The sequence below is a fragment of the Petaurus breviceps genome, unplaced genomic scaffold (genome assembly GCF_028583685.1).
Source record: "Petaurus breviceps papuanus isolate PSGF00001 unplaced genomic scaffold, PetGlider_PUasm1.0 79, whole genome shotgun sequence".
In the NCBI taxonomy this organism is placed as follows: Eukaryota; Metazoa; Chordata; class Mammalia; order Diprotodontia; family Petauridae; genus Petaurus; species Petaurus breviceps.
The window spans coordinates 31,888,601-31,909,472 of record NW_027186523.1 but is presented as its reverse complement, the minus strand read 5'-3'; the positions used below and the strand labels follow the sequence as shown (position 1 = coordinate 31,909,472).

Below are 20,872 nucleotides of genomic sequence, written 5' to 3'. Positions count from 1 at the left end.
CTCTTGTTCTGTGCTTTGATCCTTTTTGTCCCCAAAACAGGAGCGTAAAATTAGGTTGCTCTGTTTGCTTGGCTTCCTTTGCTTGCTCATGTTACCACTCAGTTACTTGACTTTTGAGCCTTTTGCCACAGCAGAACTCTGCTACCAGAAATGGGAGCTTTATTTCAAATGCTGGGGTTTTCGCAGCTGCTGGAGGTATTAGTTGGATGCCCTCTCTGTAGCCTCCACACCACTCTGGCAGATTGCTCATGCACCCCAGGACTTCCACCCTAGAACACAATCCAGATCCAAGCAGGTTAAAGCAAGAGCGATTACCCCTCAGCCTGATTGCTTTGTCCCCCTACAATCTACAGACCAGGAGCTCTGAAGCAGCCACGAGGCAGTGGCTCCATGGCTGCAGTGCCTCAGTTGCTTCTCGCCCCAGGGGCAAAGGTTGGATCACACTCTGAATTCCCAGGTCCCAAAGTCCACACTGCACTGATCTCTCACTTTGTCTTTGGCATTTATGGGTTGATAATTCTGGAAACCACCACAGCTGATGGTGATCTGAATCCCCCCAGCTGGCAGCTGGTCAGGTCGCCCTGAGGCTAGAACCTCAGGCTTCTGGGTCTGGGCTTGGCTCCCAGGGCACTATACTGGCCGCTTCCTGCCACCCTGCCAGGCTGTCTTCTGTAGGAGGTTAGCTTCTCTGTGTCATTTTGTGGGTTCTGTAGCTCCAAAGTTTGTCTAGAGTCATTTTTTACATGAATTGTAGGAGGTGGGAGCTGGAGCTGTGTGGAAGTCCTGTTTCTACTCCGCCATCTTAACTCTTCCCCCCCAGAGTTTTGGGACACCCTATATTTCTAAATTTTCAAATATATATTTCCAAATCTAAGTTTCTTCTGCTTCATAGTTTAACTCTAGTCAGCATTTCAGGATACTACATGCCATTTTGGCAGTGAGTAGAAGTCATTACACAAGCAAACCAGGAAGTTTTTTCCATCTTGCAGATGATTTTTCCTTTTCATTTAATAAGGACAGTCAAGAATACTTACAGGAAGTAAATGAAGTGGTAAAAAGTAGAAGGAACAATTAGGCAACTCTGCTGAACAAGATGTTCTCACTTAAAATATATATATATATAATTTCATTGAAAGATTAAAGAGAGCATAGGATTGGAATAAGCAGAGTGTCCACCCACCCACAGTATGTAATCCAAAGTTTATCCATGGATTGACTGTTTGGAACTCAGTGCATTTTCCCATATAAATGGCAGTTAGGGTCCCAGGCCATCAAAAGACTATTATACCCATGATATGGTTGAAGTACAGTACTAATAGTTTTACATAGTCACCATTTATAGATCATTATTTAATGAGAAAATGCACTTTGAGCTCTAATAGTAATGAAATTCAGTAGTAGTGAATCCCTCTTAAGTGATGAGGGTCAATAAGGGAAAGGGTATGTGTGTATCTCATGAAATGATAGCTTATTAATTCACTATAGTTCTATATCAGCAATAAAAAAAGACCTCTCCAGAACCTCTATATTTTACTTGAGAAGGAGGCACCTCTTTGGATCAGTTATTTCTCAGACCTTTTTAAAGAGAGAATTGAAGAACAGTTTTCTTAATGGAGATGAAGCCAAGGGCTTCAGGTTTTTATGCCTCTGATACCCATTTTTATGACCAAGTTCTTTCTAAGTTGAAATTTTTGTAGATTGGAGACCCTGTAGTGTTTATTTACTTTTTTCTAGAAATGATTTTGCCTTAGAAAGAAACAAATGACAGCAGGAATAATTGGGAAGAGCAGAGATTGCAAGTGGGGGCACCAAAACCCAACTTCTCCTTTCTTTTTCCCGATCTATTTCTCATTCTTGTGCAGTGTCTGTCATATAAGACACTAGTTGATTGATTGATTGTGATGGGAAATTACTCTAGATTAGACATATAAAGAAAGGAAACAGCCTACTTATCCTGGTATTTGGCAACAGAGTCCCTTTTAATGTCTTCTCTGTTTATTTTATCTGACTTTAAAGATAATTTTATGAAGGCAGGAGGAATAATAGTCATGTTTATATTGTAGGAACTTAGAAATGCTTATGTGGTGTAGTGAAGGCTGATTTCCCCCCCTACAAACACACACACACATACTTCACCACATATAGTATGGGGGTGGCATTATGTGACTTCAAGGGGGACAGAATAGACATCTCTAGTCTGTTGTTTTCCTACCCTTCTCTAAGGAAGACTTCATTTCTTTCTAGGAGAGGAAGAATGAAGTTGGGGCTGGAGGCCACTCTCCTTTCCTCAAAAGAAGGATAGGGGGTATGCTAGAATTAAATCTTTTTGCTCCCTTTTCTTTGTGTAGGAGATATGAACAAGTTCAAGCTAAATTCTGATTGTTGTTCATTATTGGGAAGAGGAGGACCCCAACCTCTATATCCAAGGCTTGATTCCTTTCCCACCAGAACCCACAATGTACACATATAATACCTGGTTCCACAATGAAAACATATAACTTAGCCAAGAAACTCATTTATCCAAATCAAAGCAAAACAATTAAGAGAAAGTATACATAGGAAGAATATATACTAGATAATACAGAGTGAAGGAGCTCTTCCATTGGGATGGAGGTAACTTAGCTCAACTTGGAGAGAGAATACAAGATCTCATTCAGGGGGACGTTCAAGACAGTCTCTAGTATAGAAAGCTGGGGAAAGGATATGATGGAGACTGTCAGCTTCTCTCATGTCTTCCCACAGTGCTTTTCTTCAGCAGCTTCATGCAGGTCAGGGCATCCATCTCCACTATTGAGGAAAGAATCCCATACCAATGGGCTTTTGGACTGGAGTTAACAGTTTTTAAAAAAATAAATTGTTGTTATTCCGTTAATGCCAGTATTGTTAATGGTTTTCCACAAAATCCAATGGTTATTCAATGAAATTTGATTTTAGAAAGCTGAGAAAAGACCTCTTACATTGTCTTTCTGCAGCATAGTAATGACCTTGGGTTCTCAAAGTACAAGCTCAGACAGGTCCTACTAAGCTGTATCAATCAACCAGTTAATCAACAAGTGTTTATTAAGTGCTAAGCACTGGGGATACAAATATAGCAGCAAGCACCCCAGCGTCCAGCAGGGTGGCTGCCAACACAGGTTCTTAGATGTGCTTTGCTAAAGGAAAGCAACTCAAAATGGGTTAATATGCTTACTTTAATCAAACATATATCATTTACCTAGTTCAGGGGAAAAAGGTCAGCACCCTGAGCTTCAGAGTATACAGAGGTTATAAGCATAAGTTACAAGAACATTTCAGCAGATAGGCTTCAAAACTGTCTAACCATTACATACATCCATACCTAATCCCAGTTACCAGAAAGGGAAGCATCAACATCTGGGTTTTCAAAGCTGTGGGGCTCTCAACAATGGCTGCCCAGAGTCTCATCTGGTCAAATCACACAACAATTCTCAAAGTGAGCCCCAGAGCAAAGCCTCACATCAGGGCTTATATAGCCTTCTCCTGGCTCAGAGAATGTAACAACCTTCTTGACCCACTGCCTAATCACAAAGTATCTCCTGAAACACAAGCCTCCCACTACAAGTCTCCAGGTGCATTTAAGCCTAGGGGCAGGGAAGATCTTAAAGATTTACATTCCATTTACAACAAAGAATGAACAAAATAGCCTCAGGCCTCAAAAGCTCACATTCTAGTGGGAGAGACATTATATACAAACAACTATGTACTTACAGACTGAATAAAGTGTAAATTGGGAGTGATGTCAGAGGGAAGTCATTAGCATTAAGGGGAAATTAGGAAAGACCTGGAAAGATCTCTTGCAAAAAGTGAGATTTTTAGCTGAGACTTGAAGGAAGCCAGGGGAATTAGGAGCCAGAGGTAAGGAGGGAGAGTATGGCAGGCATGATAGATAGCCAATTAAAATGCGGATGAAAGTGCATGTCCAGAGCATTGAAAATGGAGTGAAAATAGAAAGTCTTTGAATGTGGCATAGTGATAGATCTTGTTGCTAATCCTAGAACCAAACTAGCCAAAGTCAGCAAGACTCTTCTTCAGAATGTTGGCCACCTAATGACAAATATTTTTTGGTTTTGGTAACTCAAAGACTATCTGGTAAGGGATGGAAAGGTTGCAGTCTATGTCAATGGAGAGATTTCCCACACCAACAAAATCATGAATCCTTGAAGTATTTTAGGATCATAAACTAGAAGGACCTTAGAAGCTTTCTGATATTTTACAAATGAGGAAACTGAGACCCAAGAAAGGTAACTGACTTCCCCAAAATTACAGAGATAGTAAGCAGGAGAGGTGGGGTGTGAACCCATGTCTTCTGACTCTAGAGCTAGTGCTTATTTCATTGTACCAACCTGTTTCTGATAATTAATGAAGTGTTTACTACCTAGTATTTCAATTCATACAAAGCATAAATAAAGCAATTTTTTATCCTTTCAGAATTGGTGATGCTGGCCTAAGGAGCTTCCTTGTTGGACGTTCAAGCTCAAAGCTTAGAGAGCTGAATTTAACTAACTGTACCCAAATAAGTGATATTGCCCTTGCACAAATGGGAGAAAGGTATGGCAAAGGACTATAGTGTTCTGCATTATTTCATCACTAATGAAATATACAATAATAACTTTTTATTTTCTATAATTTGGAGAAAATTAGTAGACAACAAAAAAAAGCTAGCCTTCACTGAAATTTTGGTTAAAAGTAGCCATGACTATTAAGTTGTATATCTATGGAGCCAGGGTAGTCTGTCACCAATTTTCTGTTAAAAGAAAGGTTTGATATAAGACAATATATTATAAAGATAGAATACCTAGAAAAAGGGACCATTTCACTACATTTTGAGGGCATAATTTTTCCTTGAACTATACACACTTTGCCTTTTTCATCCATGTATAGAGTGGATGTAGAAGTCACACATCCACCATAACTACAAGTATAATTGGCACAGAATTGAAGTACTTTTCTGGATGCTTTATCAAAGCTCTTAACTGACCAGAAGACTTTTTGAATTGCAGTGGTGGTGATGACAATGATCAGAAGTTTAACAGTTACTAAAATACCAACTAATAGTTATAACCATTATTTGTTGTTCAGTCATTTCAGTCATGTCTGCCTCTTGTGACCGCTTTTGGGGTTTTCGTGGCAAAGATACAGGAGTGGTTTGTCATTTACTTCTCCAGATCATTTTACAGATGATAAAACTGTGTCAAAGAGGGTTAAGTGACTTGCCCAGCATCACAGCTAGTGATGTCTGAGGCCATATTTGAACTCAGGAAAATGAGTCTTCCTGACTTCATGTTGCTCCATAACAGTTGTTATTTATACCTATCTGAATACATTCATTGCCAACTTGTCCCTGTACTTCAAACTTTTAAAATTGGGTGTGATCATCATCTCACAGTTATATTGTAGTTCACAAAGCATTTTCTTCCCAGCAGCCATGTGAAGTAGGTTGTTCAAATATCATATACTATTATATAGCCTAGGGAACCTTGTATCTAGTACTTGGTACTATATGCTTAGCATGGATTTTGTTGACCTGAAGTGGAGAGAGTGACACACCAAAGAAGGCACAGAAACTGCAGCTGAGACTGTTTAAATGACCTACCCAAAGCCACTTATTTGGTATGTGTGGGAGCTGAGTCAAGTCCAGCAAAAAGCAATATATTCATTTCCTTACAATGAATTATACATGGTTCAGACATGCAGAATGTGTGGGAGGATGGATTTTTCTTTCCAACAAAATGTCCTAACCATGTTGCCAAAAACTTGTGGACCTTAGAAGGTAGTTCTTAGAGGCCAGCACATATATTACTAAAATTAATGGTCATGTAAAACATTTTGTTTCGTGTCTTGGATTTGGAGCCCAGTTTTTCCATTTACTTTCTTTGCGACCCTGGACAAACCACGGCCTCTCAGGGTTTCAGGTCTCTCATCTGGTGAGGGAAAAGATTGGAAAAGATGATCTATCTCTGAGGCCCCTTCCAATTCTAAAACCTATGGTTCTATAACTTAGTGTTGACCTGCGTGACACTAAAAGATGCTTCCTCCCACGAAGGGAAGGGAATATGCCATTATATAGTGCTTATATGTGCCAGGAACTGTGCTAAGTGCTTTTTAAAATAAATATTGTCTCATTTGATCCTCACAACAACCCTGGGAGAGAGATGCTATTATTATCTCCATTTTACAGTTGAGAAATATGAGGCCAATAGAGTTTAAGTGACTTGCCTAGGATCATCCAGCTGGTAATGTCTGAGACCATGTTTGAACCCACATGTTCCTCATTCTAAGTCCAGTGCTCTGTCCATTGTGCCACAGCTACCTCTGTGTGGTAAATCTGTTGTTGTCACTGGAGGGCAGTTTGTTGAAGATTGAAATGTTTCATCTCTTCTCTTTCTTATGGTCCTTTCCATAGCTTGCATGCTCAAAATTTACAAGCCCTCAATTATAGGAGGATTTAAGATATATTGGAAAGTTACAGAATCTGGATTAGAGTCCCATCTTTGATGTTTACTAGCTGCATCACTATATTACAGTATTTTTAACCTAAGTATTCTCATCTTTAAAATGAAAAAAAGGTAATATTTGGACAAATGGGCCTTCTTCCAGCCCTGCCTAGAGATCCTATGCTGTCCACAAGAAGTGGGCAGAGAATATACAGTAGGAGTGGGGTTCTTCCCCATCATCTCTTCCCCAAACATGTGCCTGCCTGCTCTTGGAGGACCAGGTGAGAGTTTGGGATGGGGGTGCCAGGGAAAGGCTTCAGTATATTGCATGACCCACTTGATGAATTCACGTGAAGAAAATTCTTTGAAAATATGAAGTAGTTTTATGTATATATATATATATATATATATATATGAGTTACTGCAAAAATCAGCAACATCATAGAATAGCAAACAAATCTTATTATATGTAATTTGTGGTCACTGGTCATCATCATAAATGATATTAGGGATGTTTCCCATACAATCACACTGATCTCATTTCTTCCCTAGATTCCTTGCTTCCTCCAGGAACATTCTTTTATGCATTTGTGGAGAACCCAAGAGCGTGGACACTTGGCCATTCATATATAAAATCTAAGTGGACTTTCTCATCATGAGCCTTTAACCCTGGCATCACTATTTAGGACCCAAAATACAACCATTTACCTGCCACACACACTCACTGTACCAAGTTCCCGAACACTCTGTGGCCGGCAGAACTCAAACCTTATCTGATGCTACATCTAATTCCTTTGAGTATGAACCTCAACTCACTCCCTTTCTTGCTTCCTATCTTCCCACCATTCACAGACTCACTGCTTTCATTGCATGTCTCTCATAAATGTCTAGGTTTACCACTCTTCTAGGACTATTGTTCTCTCCCTCTCAATTATGCTAGTGTTGTGTAGGCGTACTCCAAAACTAATAGAACTTCTCAGTTCATCTTCCTTCCTTTGTATACCCAGAGACTAGTTTTTACCACCAGCTATATGAGAAAGTCCTAATGCTTTTCAAATAGACTCAAGATATAATTGGCAGGTGCTGGCAGATGTGTGCCTTTGCAGTCTAGGGCGCACAACTATATTCCCCTTTACTTAATAATTCCTGACTAATACATCGTGATTTTTTTTCCTTATGGGAAGAGCTGACAAAATACGAAAGTGAACATAAATTTTTTTAAAAAAGTCCCCTCTTCCTCAGTTTTAAATTTCTGAGTTTTATGTAATTTTCTGAAAACCCATCCACTTTTGCCAGACTTAAAAAAGGGAAAAAAAATCCTCTACTCTTAACAGTGCAACAAAAAGCCAAAATTTACTGGGAATGTGTGTTCGTTTGTTTTTTAGGTGCCGTAGTCTTACCTACTTGAATTTACGTAATTGTACACAGTTGACTGATTGTGGGATTGAGTTCATCACACAGCTTCCCAAGCTGATTTCAATTGATCTTTCTGTAACAGCCATCACTGATGAGGTAAAAAGGGGGAAAAAAAAGTTTGCTAAAAACTGAACTGAATTCTCTAAAATTATTTCTGTATGTTCCATATTAAACTCACAATCCATTGCTATTTGGAAAACTTAAAAATAGACATTTATTTGCTTTAAGAATTTGAATTAAAAGGACAATTTTAGTAATTCTGTTTCTGGGTTATTGGAACATGAATTTATATTAATCAATAGATATTTCTTTGAGGTAGCAAAATGCTACAATATTCTAAATAAACTTTCTAATGGAAGGGAGTTGCATTACTGTGTTCAGTTGTGATTCTTAAGAACAAAAAAAAAGAACAAAATCAGTGAATGGGCAGATGATGTTAGTTATAGTATACAGGAGATTAGTAGGTGATGGCCTGACGGTTTGAGTCCATAATCTATTTGAGTCCACAATCCCCCATTCTATCAGGTATATCCTATAAATCTTTGCCCAGAATAAGATCTCTCATATCACAAGTTTCTCCTGTCTTCTTCCTTCCCCTGTTAAGTTAGCTTGTACAAAACTGTTGTAGGAAAAGGGCATTAATTCTATTTTTTCAATCCCACAATCCTATGGGGGTATTAAAATCTCTTCCTTGAGAGCAACTTTTGTATGGTTCAATGATGAAATAGTATCCTCTCTGCCCCCCCCCTTTAGATATCAGTAGTTACAGGCATTCTTCAGATTGTAGGAAACTGAGGCTCACTGTGGGTCATACTGAATGGGGGCTTCCTTTTTAGGATTAATGGGAATGGACTTCAGGGAATACTGATTTGCACCTGATTCAATATCGTTCCCTTAACATCCCTAGCCTTTCAAAGTTTAGGTGTATTTCTACATAGAAGCAGTGTTCTATTAAACTACCTTAGACTCATTTGAATCCAGAGTTTTGGTTCTAGAATTCTAGTAAGTTACTCTTTATTCCCCAATACAAAAGTATGCTTATTAAAGAAAGGGAAATCCTGAACACTCTGATACCTGTACTAGAACTTTATTTTTCAGAGTAGAAAAAAATAAAAAGAAATCTGGGTCAGAATCCTTTCTTTTTCTTCCCCTACTTCCTTCCATAATTATGGGTGCTATCCTGTCACTTTACCTGTGTCCTATCTCCTGCCAAAATGGATGGAGAAACCCTAAGTGGAACTTCCCCGCCTCCCTCCGCCAAAAAACAATTTAGTTTCGATAATGAGTTTTGATAGAATGTAGGTAAGTAGAAAATGTCTAGGTCCTCCTTGAGATTGATTATATTGGAAGGGAATTGTACAGGCTTCTAAATTCACTGTTTGTCAGGGTCTTGCAACTTTTGACACAGGTAGAATTGGAAGAAGACAGACCTACTACTAGCCTTATGACACAGATTCATTATTACTCTGTTCTTAGCTGTACTGTCTAGACTGGAACACAAGGCATTTGAGTACAATACTGAGGAATATAGAGATACAAAGGGAAATCCACTCCTGATAATATTCCTAATGCTTGACTTTTCTACCAGCAAGATTTTTTTTTAAACTGGATCACTATCAATCTCTGCTAAGAGACTGAACTCCCCAGTGGCATTAGAATGGGCTGTCTTAAATGAAAAGTGGCTATTTGAGGACAGAAAACAGTGGAGGATGGAAACCAAAGAAAAACTAAAAGAACATGGATACCAAGTAGGATATAGACTTAGAGGAGCCAAGGTGCCAGGACAAGGGAAGCTGGGGAACAAATAGGAAACTTTGAATGGGAAGCAAATGCCAAAATGCTGTTCTGTGTGGCAGGCTGGAGTGGAGCACACTCATAGGACTTAGTATAGCTTAAGACAGAAGCATGGGGATTATTAGTTGCATCTGTTGAAAAGAAGTACATAGGTGGAAAATTAGTACAGATCTTGACAGAAATGCTGAGAGCAATGTGAAATGACATCAAGAAAGGGAACAAGGGAACAAAAGAATTATTTCAAAACAGCAGCAACAACAAAAACAGAAACACTTATAAATGTACAGAAGTCTGAGACCATTTGTGGTAGGGGCAAATGTCACTACATACCTCAGTGGTTTAGCAGGGCATTGCTGTTCTGTATCACAGTTCATTAACTGACATTCATAAAGAAGACAGTGAATCCACAAGAAAAAGTTTAATTGCTTTCAGTATATATTGTTTCATAAAGGAAGGAAATATTTAGTATATTTTAGAAAGCAAAAATGTTCTTGCTCTCCTACCCAATATACACACACACAGTGTTTAAAAGAGAAAGCTTATCTAGGAAGTTCATCTCTTTGAAACATTTCATTCCTCAGTGATGTCAGGTGAATGAAATATACAAATACTCAGATGGATCTTTGATCTCGATTCAAGGGTTCCTTCTAACAATGCAAATTGCAATCTACACATTATAATCAGAATGCGTTCATTTATGTTCAGTGAATGATTTGCACATGCTACCTTTAAACAGAAAAATTTTCTCACTATAAGACCCTTAAATATGGAAGTTGCCCTCTTGTTATTTTTCTATATAATTGTACATCATTGGATAAATTATTTTAGACTTTGAAAATTGACATTATGCTTATAATGTATGAATATAAAATTTACATGCACAAGTTATGCACAATTGTGATAGCTATGCAAAAATGACATTATAAATATTAAGAAACATTTTAAAATATTTTATTATAAAGATAACAGCTTGTTTGATACCTTGATTAATTTAGCCAGGTTATATTGTAGGTTTAAAACCAACTATTTAAATTTCTTACCTTTGTCTACTTGAAATTGACATTATTAAAATTTAATTAAGATAAAAAAAAAAGAATGGGCTGTCTCCTTTCCTTCATTTTATCTGCTGCCTATACACAGCCTCGGAATGGGAAAGGGGCTGGTGTAATCCTTAAGTCTATTGCCTCCTTGTTCTCATGGCACAGACAGAACTGCTTTCTTGCTAATAAGAAGGATCTTTTAGAAGTAAAATAAGTCAAAGTAAAGCAATTAGTTTGGAAGTTACATTCTTCTACTCTTTCAATTAATATTTCAATTTGTTCTCCTGCTTCAGTTACCATTAAGATAACATTTATCTTCTCAACTAATATCTCAGATATAGTACTTGCTGACATAAAAAATATTTTGCTGATACTACAATGTTTTTGCATCCATTTTTCCTCTTTCCACAAACAAGATGAATAATGTTGAAATTTACCATCAAGTAGAATTGCTATTTTTTAAATTGGCAATAAAAACTGTTATTATTGGCCATATTTAGTGAATCTAGTCATAAACCTCATTAGTAGTAACTCCAGGAATGGGTAATATATCACACAGAAGGGGAACCAGTTGTAAAATTTGTTGTCAGCAGTTTCTGCAAAAACAAAGGACAGTAATAATATATGTGACTGCGAGTGGTTAAAATAATTAGAGAAGATAATTACTACATTTTGCTTCCTTCATATATTATTGGTGAGTTAAATAAACATTAAATTAAAAAATCAAGAGCTTTTAATTTTGTTTTATGGAAGTTATTAAGTTAATTATAGTAAAGGTTCAGCAAAGTTCAAGGATTACTCTAGTTCAAATTTGGTGATCTTACAGATATTTTAGATTGAATTGTCACCAAAGAATACACAACTTCTATTCTGTAACTCTGTATTAATAGGTTTTCAGTGGTAGTACTAAATATAGAATAAGAAAAAATGTTTTTCCTCAGTCATTCTAGGTAGCTGCTCTCAGTGCTCAACTTGAGTCATATGTTTCTTAGAATCCTTCAAAACCCATCTCAGGTGCCATTTCCTATGGGAAGCCTTCCTTTATTGCCCCTAGTTATTAGTACTCTCTTTCCCTCCTCATATTAAATTATATTTATTTATTTGTATATAGTGAGTTCCATAATCAGTTTGATGAGGGTACAAAGAAGCTGTAACTTTTCTGGGGGTTCTTGTATTGCAAATCTTTGATCAAGGGGGTTAATTTCCTGGTCAATTTGAGCCCATAGGGAGGTGAAATTTTTTCTAGACCTATCAGTTCCTTTTCTTTAAAGAGAGTATGGACAGTCCCCACTGGGCAACTCTTTGAAGATTGGTTTCAGGGATTAGAGCTTCTCCCAAGATGAATTGGTTGGCTTAGAATCTTGAGAGGATGGATTCTTATCAAAGGAGCTATGTTTGTCTGTTGGCCATTAAAATGAATCTTCATCAAAGACTGAATCTTTTTTGCCCCTTCTGCCTTTTATTCTGGGGAGATTCTGAGAGCATATGTATGCGTAGGGGTGGGAGGGTCCTCCCAACTTCACTGAAGGCTTTCAGTAAAAGCAAATGAAGAGCTGCGTGTACTTGTCCACATGGTTTAAAGAAGCTATTTCTTAGGTGGTATCAGATTCAGGGGTTGCCTTGTAAGAAACCTTAGGTTTGAGGTTCCTGAAATCTGACCCTCTAGCCAAAGAAGGGGGGTTTCCTAGGCAATATAATGCATAATATAAGCTTCTAACCAGAGAAGGGTGATTTCTTGGGCAGCATTGGCTTTAGAATGATCTTGCATGTAATACCAGGTTCTGCACAGATCTAGCCTTCTATTCAGGAAAGGGGGACTTCCTGAGTATCATGTCTTTTGAAGGGAAAAGAGAATTGTCCATCTTCCTCTACCCCTGCACTCCCTTGAGAAAGGAGTGTAGAAAGGGATTCAGGGACTAAATCTTGCCATAAATGAGAAAGCAAAAACTGAACAAATCCTGGATTTTATTCTCCCATATTCTATAAGTTATTCACCCAGCATGGGTCTGCTGGGAAGATTGCCTACCTATTGGATCTGTAAGACCCAAAATGTGTTTTCTTTTGAGGGAGAGGAGCCCAAACTACAGAATAGAACTATGAACCCATGGGAGACTATATAGGACCCTGGAAAAAGGAGATTTACTGGAGAGAGGGGGAATTGTATTGTTTATGGAATTATTTGGATTCCCTTTGTTTTCTACATTTGTTACGGGCCCTTGTGAATTTTTTACATTTTTTTGTAAGATAAAATAAAGTCCTATACCAGATACTACTTTTTTTTTTATTAAACATCTAGATAAAGAACGCACTTAACCACACCTGTGAGGAGCTACACACAGGCCAACTTTGGTGATTTCCCCAGAGTGAAATGAGGCAATGCAAACCAGAGAATGATCTTTTGGGTCAGGTCACAGATCCCTGTAAATACGAGTTTTAGGGGCCATGAGCTATGAGTTACATGTGTAAATGTTGTAACATCCTATTAAAATATAAACTCCATGAGGGTAGGGCCTGTTTTTCACTTTTGTCTTCAAATCCCTAATCCTTAGCACTGGACTTTTCATATAGCAGACCCTTAGTAAATGCTGATGAATTGAATGGAAGAGGAATGACAGTCAAGAACAGGTGAACAATAGCAGGAATTCACAAATAAAGTGTAGGTTGAATCACCTGTGAAACACTTCCTTGGGTGCTGGGAAATGGGCTTCTGTTGCAGTAGTATGAAAGCCTTCAGGCCTGCTCCTCCTATACTCCTCCCCATGCTTCCTTGAGGTTGATTTTTGCCTTGAGACAAACTGCTTATCCTAGCACTTGTGAGGCAAGGATGAGTGTTGACAAGGTGAAGGAAGTGGTGCCAGTGTTTATTCCCAGCTTCAAAAAGAATTGGTAGGTGATGCTGTGTGTGGAGAATATTGTCTGCTCCCTGAAGTGGGAAAGAAATGAAGTTGGAGGGGAAGTGATCTTGTAAGGATTTCTGGAAGTTTTTCTTTGCTGTTTTTTTAAGTGAAGGGGATAGACAAGGGATAGACATCCTTGTGAAATCTCAATTTTTTTATCTTCTCCCAAGCCTAGAGAGTCATCTTTATAACTTTTTGAAGAAAGTTCTATAGATATATTTTGCTTATGGTATTTTTTTTTACAACAAATTCATTTTCTAAATTACCCCTTTTCAATTATTCCCTCCTTTAACAAAAACTGCTAAGCAAAATCAACTAACAACATGACTGTATCATACAAGTGTTCCTCCTCTGTTCTCTGGGACTATAAACTTTGATCACAAGTCATCTGTGTCAATGTTTCATTTATGTTGTCATTTGCATATGTTATTCTCTTGGTTCTGCTTACTTTTTATTGATGCCTTTTGTTTTATACCACAGTCACTTTTGTATATAACCACACCCATACTAAATGCAGTTCACTTTCCCTTTTTTAAACTAAATTTAATTTTTTTTAATTAGCAAAAACCTCTGCTTCTCACCAGCATCTTCTTCTAATTGAGAAAGAAGAATAAAACCCTGTTACAAAATAAATTCTCATACTGCCCATGTCTAAAAAAAATATGCCTATCTGATTCTGCACTCTGTCATTCACTTCTCCATCAGCCAGTAGACGAGGTCAGTAGAATATTTCATCATGTGTCCTCCGAAATCATGATTGGTAATTACACTGACCAAAGTTACTAAATCTTTCTTTTGAAATTATTTATTAATTAATTTGTTTTTTTTTGGCCACATTTTTAGCTCCAAGTCATCTCTCATCATCCCACATAAGAGAAGGCTAGCATTTGATATAGATATATATGTGGAGCTGTACAATACATACTTCAAGATATAGGTTCTTTCTCTGGAGGTAGATAGCGTTTTCCTTCATAGGTCCTTTGTAGTTGATTTAAATATTCCTATTACTCAGAATAGCTTAGTCATTCACAGTTATACTTTGAACACCGTTGTTGTTACTGTATACAACATTCTCTTGGTTCTGCTCATTTTACTCTGCATAATGTCATGCATGTTTTTCCATGTTTTTGTAAAATCGGCCTGCTTATCATTTTTTTTTTGCCTCTTTTTGGGAGGGCAATTGGGGTTAAGTGACTTGCCCAAGGTCACACAGCTAGTTTTTCAGGACCTTCTGACTCCAGGGCTGGTACTCTATTCACTGCGCCACCTAGCCACCCCTGCTCATCATTTCTTATAGCATAACAGTAGTCCATCACTTCCCTGAGGGAGAGCTGAGGTTGGGGGATGGGAAAACCAAGCACTACAATATGAAACCTTTATTTGAGAAACTGTAAATTTTTCCCCTGTTTTTTTTTTTTTTTTAAAGCAATCAGGGTTAAGTAACTTGCTCAAGGTTACACGCCAGTTATTTCTGGGTGTGGTGCTGAGTGTCTGAGCCCAGGATTCGATCTCTAGGTCGTCCCAACACTGGAGCCGGTACTCTTACTCGCTGAGCCACCTGGCCGCCCCTAAGCAATTGGGGTTAAGTAACTTGCTCAAGGTTACACGGCCAGGTGTTTCTGGGTGGGTGCTAAGTGTCTGAGCCCGGGATTCGATCTCCAGGTCTTCTCAACACTGGAGCCAGTGCTCTTACTTGCTGTGCTACCTGGCCGCCCCTCCCCTGGTTTTTTACTTTCCTTCTAATCTTGGTTACATTGGTTTTATTTGTATGAAACCTTTTTAATTTATTATAAAAATTATCCATTTAATATCCCATAATGCTGTCTCTTTTTTATTCATAAATTCTCCTATCCATAAATCTTTTTTTCTTCTTCTTTTATTAATTTATTTTTAGTTTTCAACATTCACTTCTACAAGATTTTGAGTTCCCAACAATTTTTCCCAAATGATGAATTCTTATCCCAAAAGCTTAGTTAGATGTTTACGTTGATCAAAAACAAGATTACTATAATCTTTTACTGTTGTGTATTGTATACCTACTCTTTCCCATTAATCTATCATTAGATTTCTTAGCCAGTACCAGATAGTTTTAATAATTACTGCATTATAATATAATTTAAGATCCAGTGCTGCTAGACCTCCTTTCTTTACATTTAAAAAAATTTTTAATTTATGTAATAAAACAAATACTTATATAACATAAAAAAGATGACTGCACATGAAACTGCAAAGCTATTATATACAATTTGCTCTTCCTGTTAAATATATAATGAAGTTATCATGCAAATTTCTTTTTTCTTCCCTCCCCTCTCCCTACCATATGTATATATGTGTATATACATATATACATACACACATCTGTAAAATCATACCTACTTCTATTTATCAGTTCCTTCTCTGAATGCATAGTGCCTTCCTTCAAATGTTCTTTGTAGTTAATTTGGGATTTATAATAGTCAAAATTATTTATTTACTCAAAGTTGTTCTTAAAACAGCATTGCTGTTACTGTATACAATGTTCTTTTGGTTCTGTTCATTTTACTTGGCATTATTTTATGCAAATCTATCCAATTTTTTCTAAGATCATCAAGCCCATCATTTCTTATTAGTATTCCATCATATACTAAAACTTGCTCAACCATTCCCCAATTGATAGGCATCCCCTCAATTTTCAATTATTTTTCACTACAAAGATTGTTGCTTTAAATATTTTTTAACATATAGGTTCTTTTACTTTTTCCCCAATCATCTTTGGAAATGGATTTAATAGTGGTATTGCTGGATCCAAGGGTCTAGGCAACTTAATAACTCTTTGGGCATAATTCCAGATTGCCCTCCAAAGTGGTTAGATCAGTTCACAATTCCACCAACAATGTATGTGTCCCAATTTTTCCACATCCCCTCCAACAATTGTCATTTTCCCCTTCTTCATTTTAGTCTGTCTCATAAGTGTAAAATGATATTTCAAGATTATTCAATTTGAATTTTTCTAATTTCTTTATATTTATTAATACCTTTGATATTTTTGACTTTTTGTTCTTCCCAATGAATTTTGTTATTTTTTCTAGCTCAGTAAAATACTTTTTAGGTCATTTAATTGGGAAAGCACTGAATAAGTAAATTAGTTTATGTCGGTTTGTCTCATCCATGAAAATTGATATTTCTCCAATTACTTGAATTTGATTTTGTATAAAAAGTGTTTTATAATTATGTTCATATAGTTCCTGGGTTTGTCTTGGCATGTATATTCCCAGGTATTTTATATTGACTTTGTTTAATTTAAGTGAAATATCTCTTACTATCTCTTCTTGCGGGGCTTTGTTGATGATATATAGAAGAACTGATGATTTATTTGGGTTTATTTTATATCCTGCTACTTTCCTAAAATTATTAGTTGTTTTAACTAGTTTTTAGTTGGATCTCTAGGATTTTCCAAGTAAAACATCAGATTGTCTGCAAAAAAAGAGTTTTATTTCTTCATTGTCCATTCCAATTTCATTTTCTTCTCTTATTGCTATTGATTGCATTTATAGTATGATATTGCATATTGCTGTTGACAATGGGCATCATTATTTCACTCCTGATGTTACTGGAAAGGCTCCTAGGTTATCCCCATTACAAATAATGCTTGCCGATGGTTTGAATTATATGCTTCTCATCATTTTAAGGAAAAATTTATTTATACCTATGCTTTCAAGTGTTTTTTTTTTTTATTGGAATGAGTGTGAATGTTTTGTCAGAAACCTTTTCTGTATCTTTTGATATAATCATGACTTTTTGTTGCTTTTGTTATTGATATAATCAATTATGCTAATAGTTTCCTTATATTGAAACAGTCCTAAATTCCTGTTAAAATCTCCATGATAACAATGTTTAATTTTTCTGGTATGTTGCTGTAGTCTCCTAGCTAGTATTTTATTTGGGATTTTTACATCCATATTCATTACTGAAATTGGTCTATAATTTTATTTTATGTTGCTCTTCCTGGTTTAGGTCAGTACCATATTTGTTTCATAAAAGAAGTGTGGTAGAATTCCTGTTTTGCCCATTATTCCAAATAATTTATTTAATTTTGGAATTAGTTGATCTTTAAATATTTGCTAGAATTCCCTTGTAAATCCATCTGGTCCTGATGCTTCTTTCTTAGGAAGCTCAATTTCTTTTTCTAAAATTTGTTCAATTTATTTTTCTAAAATAGGTTTATTTAAATATTCTATTTCATCTTCTATTAACCTGTGCAGTCTATACTGTTGTAAGTTTTGTTCCATTTCACTTAAATTGTTAAATTTATTGGTATATTATCGGTCACAATAACTCCTAATGCTTTAGTTTCATCTTCATCAGCAGGGTAAAAAACCCTTTTCAAGTTTAGATGTGTTCCTCCCCTTGTAGTAAAGAAATGCAGTTCAGAGAACTAACAATAGCTATATCTGATGGCATATGTGATATTCCCTACCCATGGTCTTCCCCATCATTTCAGTGAAAGTTCTTCAACTCTTCTCCAGGACCACAATTAGTCATTGCAATTACACTGTATTTCACTTCATTTTAGTGAGGGTTTTTCAAGTGCATGATTATAGTCATGTGCACATGCATGGTAGTGCACATGCACATGTATTGTTTTTATCATTTTCCTGGTTCTATTTCAGTCTGCTATTAATCCATACAGATCTTCCTATGTTGCTTGATATTCTCACAATTGTAATTTTAAATGCATAATAATATTTCATTATATTCATATATCACAATTTGTTTGACCATTCTCCATTCTGTGAGGACCTATATTGTTTCCAGGTTTTTTAGGGGTTTTTTTTTTGCCATATCTTTTTCCTACCAAATCTCTTTCTCCTTTCATCCCACCCCACTGGGAAAAAAATATAAAAACACAGAAATTGTAACAAATATGCATAGTCAAGTAAAACAAATTCTTACATTGGCTATGCTCAAACATATATACTTTATATTCTATATTCTACACACTATTCTATCAGTAGATGTAAAGTATGCTTCATCATTAGTCCTCTGGAATCATCAGCCATTGCATTGATCAGTTAGGTCTTTCAAATATTGTTTGTCATAAGAGTGTTGTTATTGTAGAGAATTATTCTCCTAATTCTGTTCACTTTAGTTGGTATCAGTTCATACAAGTAGTCCTAGGTTTCTCTGATATTGTCCATCTCATAATTTCTTATGGCACAATAATATTCCATTACATTCATATACCATAGTCTGTCTAACCATTTCCCAATTGATGGATACCCCCTTAGATTCCAGTTCTTTGCTACTATATAAGAGCTTATCTGGGTAATTTTGTACACCTGGTTGTTTTTCTTCTTTCTTTGATCCCTTTAGAGTAAATGATTAGTATTGACATTATGGGATCGAAAGGTATTCCCAGTTTAGTGACTTGGGGGTGTGGTTCTAGATTGCTCTACAGAAAAGCTGAACCAATTTACCTCTCTACAAACTGTATGCATTACTGTATGTGTTTTCTAGTAGCCCATCCAATAATTGTCATTCTCTCTTTTTTTTTGGCCGGGAAGGTGTTATCTTTGTCAAACTCCTATACTAGGGGTGGCTAGGTGGTGCAGTGAATAGAGCACTGGCCCTGGAGTCAGGGGGACCTGAGTTCAAATCTGGCCTCAGACACTTAACACAAATACTAGCTGTGTGACCTTAGGCAAGTCACTTAACCCCAGTTGCCCTCCAAAAAAAATAGCAAAAACAAACAAACAAAAAAACTACTACCGTGTTTCCCCGATAATAAGACACTGTCTTATTATTTTTTTTTTGGACAGAAAAACACCAGAGGGCTTATTTTCAGGGGAGGGCTTATTTTAATGAACATTGACAGAAATTTTAATAAACAGGTAAATGTGAACAAAAAAATGTACCTTTATTCAATAAGCAAATCACTGGGGAAGAACAGGATGACGCGCTTACTGCTGCAGCTCTAATTGGATGCAGCTTGGAGCGCGGCGTGCATTTCATGGGGGGGGGGACGGTGCATACAGAGGGTACCGTAATGTAGCGTGTAGCACAGGGGATCACCTTCACTACAGTAGCAATCTCAATAGGGCTTATTTTGGGGGGAGGGCTTATTTTAGAGGAATCTTACACAGTAAGGGGAGGGCTTATTTTCGGGATAGGTCTTATTATCGGGGAAACACAGTATGCCAAATACTTTTGATAATGAATGCTTTATAATTTAGTTTCACATCTGGAGGAGCTATTTCCCCCTTCATTAGCAACAGAACATAGTTCATTATGTTTTTAGTTGTCCTATAGAGGTCGTGTAAATTTCTGTTTGCACTTTTATCTTTTATGCTAATAAGATTAAATTGAATGGAGGTAAATACAAAATTTTGTGCTTGATTTCAAAAAATGGATTTTACAAATATAAGATTCAGGGAGGCATGGTTAGATAGCAGTTTGCTTATGGCAGCCCTGTTATTCAATATACAACCATCTCAGGATCCACCAGAAATACAAGTTTTGGAACAGGGATTCCTAGGAGGCATTTGAGAGAAAGACTGCTAAAGAAGAATAAAAGGTGCTTAAAATGACGTTTTCCTTCCCTCTTTCATTTCTTGGGTTGTTTTTTTTTTGGTCATATCCTTTTCCTACCATAACCCTTTCTCTCAACTCCCTCCTATCCCATCCCTGTGACAAAGGAAAAGTTTAACATTTTGGCCTTTTTATGACATCCATTTACAATTTCTTTTTGCCCTTCTATACTGTGAGCTCCCACAAATGTACTGTGTGATGCTAGTATATATGTACATTTTACCATTCCCATTTGTGCAATGCTATCATTTTTTACAACTTTGAGCTGCCTCTGATTAAGCCACACAATTCAGCAACATATATAACAAAGTCTCAAACAATTACTAGCCATTAATTTCTAGAATTCAGTTAGTTTTTTCTTTACAAATGTAGACCCTTTGCTATTTGGCACATGTGTGTTTAATAACGTTCCATTGTCTGTCGTGCCTCTAAGCATAACATAGTTTTGTGTTTCTCTTGATATCTTGAATTTACATCGTTGGATTATTGGGGATCATCACAGCAATTCCTACTTCCTTGGAATTCTCCAAAACAATGCATTTTGCTCTTGTGTATGTTCTTCACTCTGTATGTAACTTTATCTTCAATTGTATATTTGAATGCTACAAATTGTGTTTTTTTCTTAACCATTCTGTCATTTACTTTATCACAGAATTTAATATATTTCCATATATAACTGCAACTTTTAAGTCTATTTTCCTCCATT

The 20,872-nt window shown here is 36.6% G+C and overlaps 1 protein-coding gene across 1 annotated transcript in view; it reads left to right on the top strand.

Annotated features, from left to right (window-relative positions):
* LOC138175720 (F-box and leucine-rich repeat protein 13-like) overlaps positions 1 to 20,872 on the top strand; it is a 207,515-nt gene that overhangs the window by 113,540 nt on the left and 73,103 nt on the right. The window contains exons 10-11 of the mRNA XM_069106218.1: positions 4,447 to 4,566; positions 7,838 to 7,964. Of these exons, the coding sequence (XP_068962319.1) occupies positions 4,447 to 4,566; positions 7,838 to 7,964 (247 nt within the window). The remainder of the gene's footprint in view (positions 1 to 4,446; positions 4,567 to 7,837; positions 7,965 to 20,872) is intronic.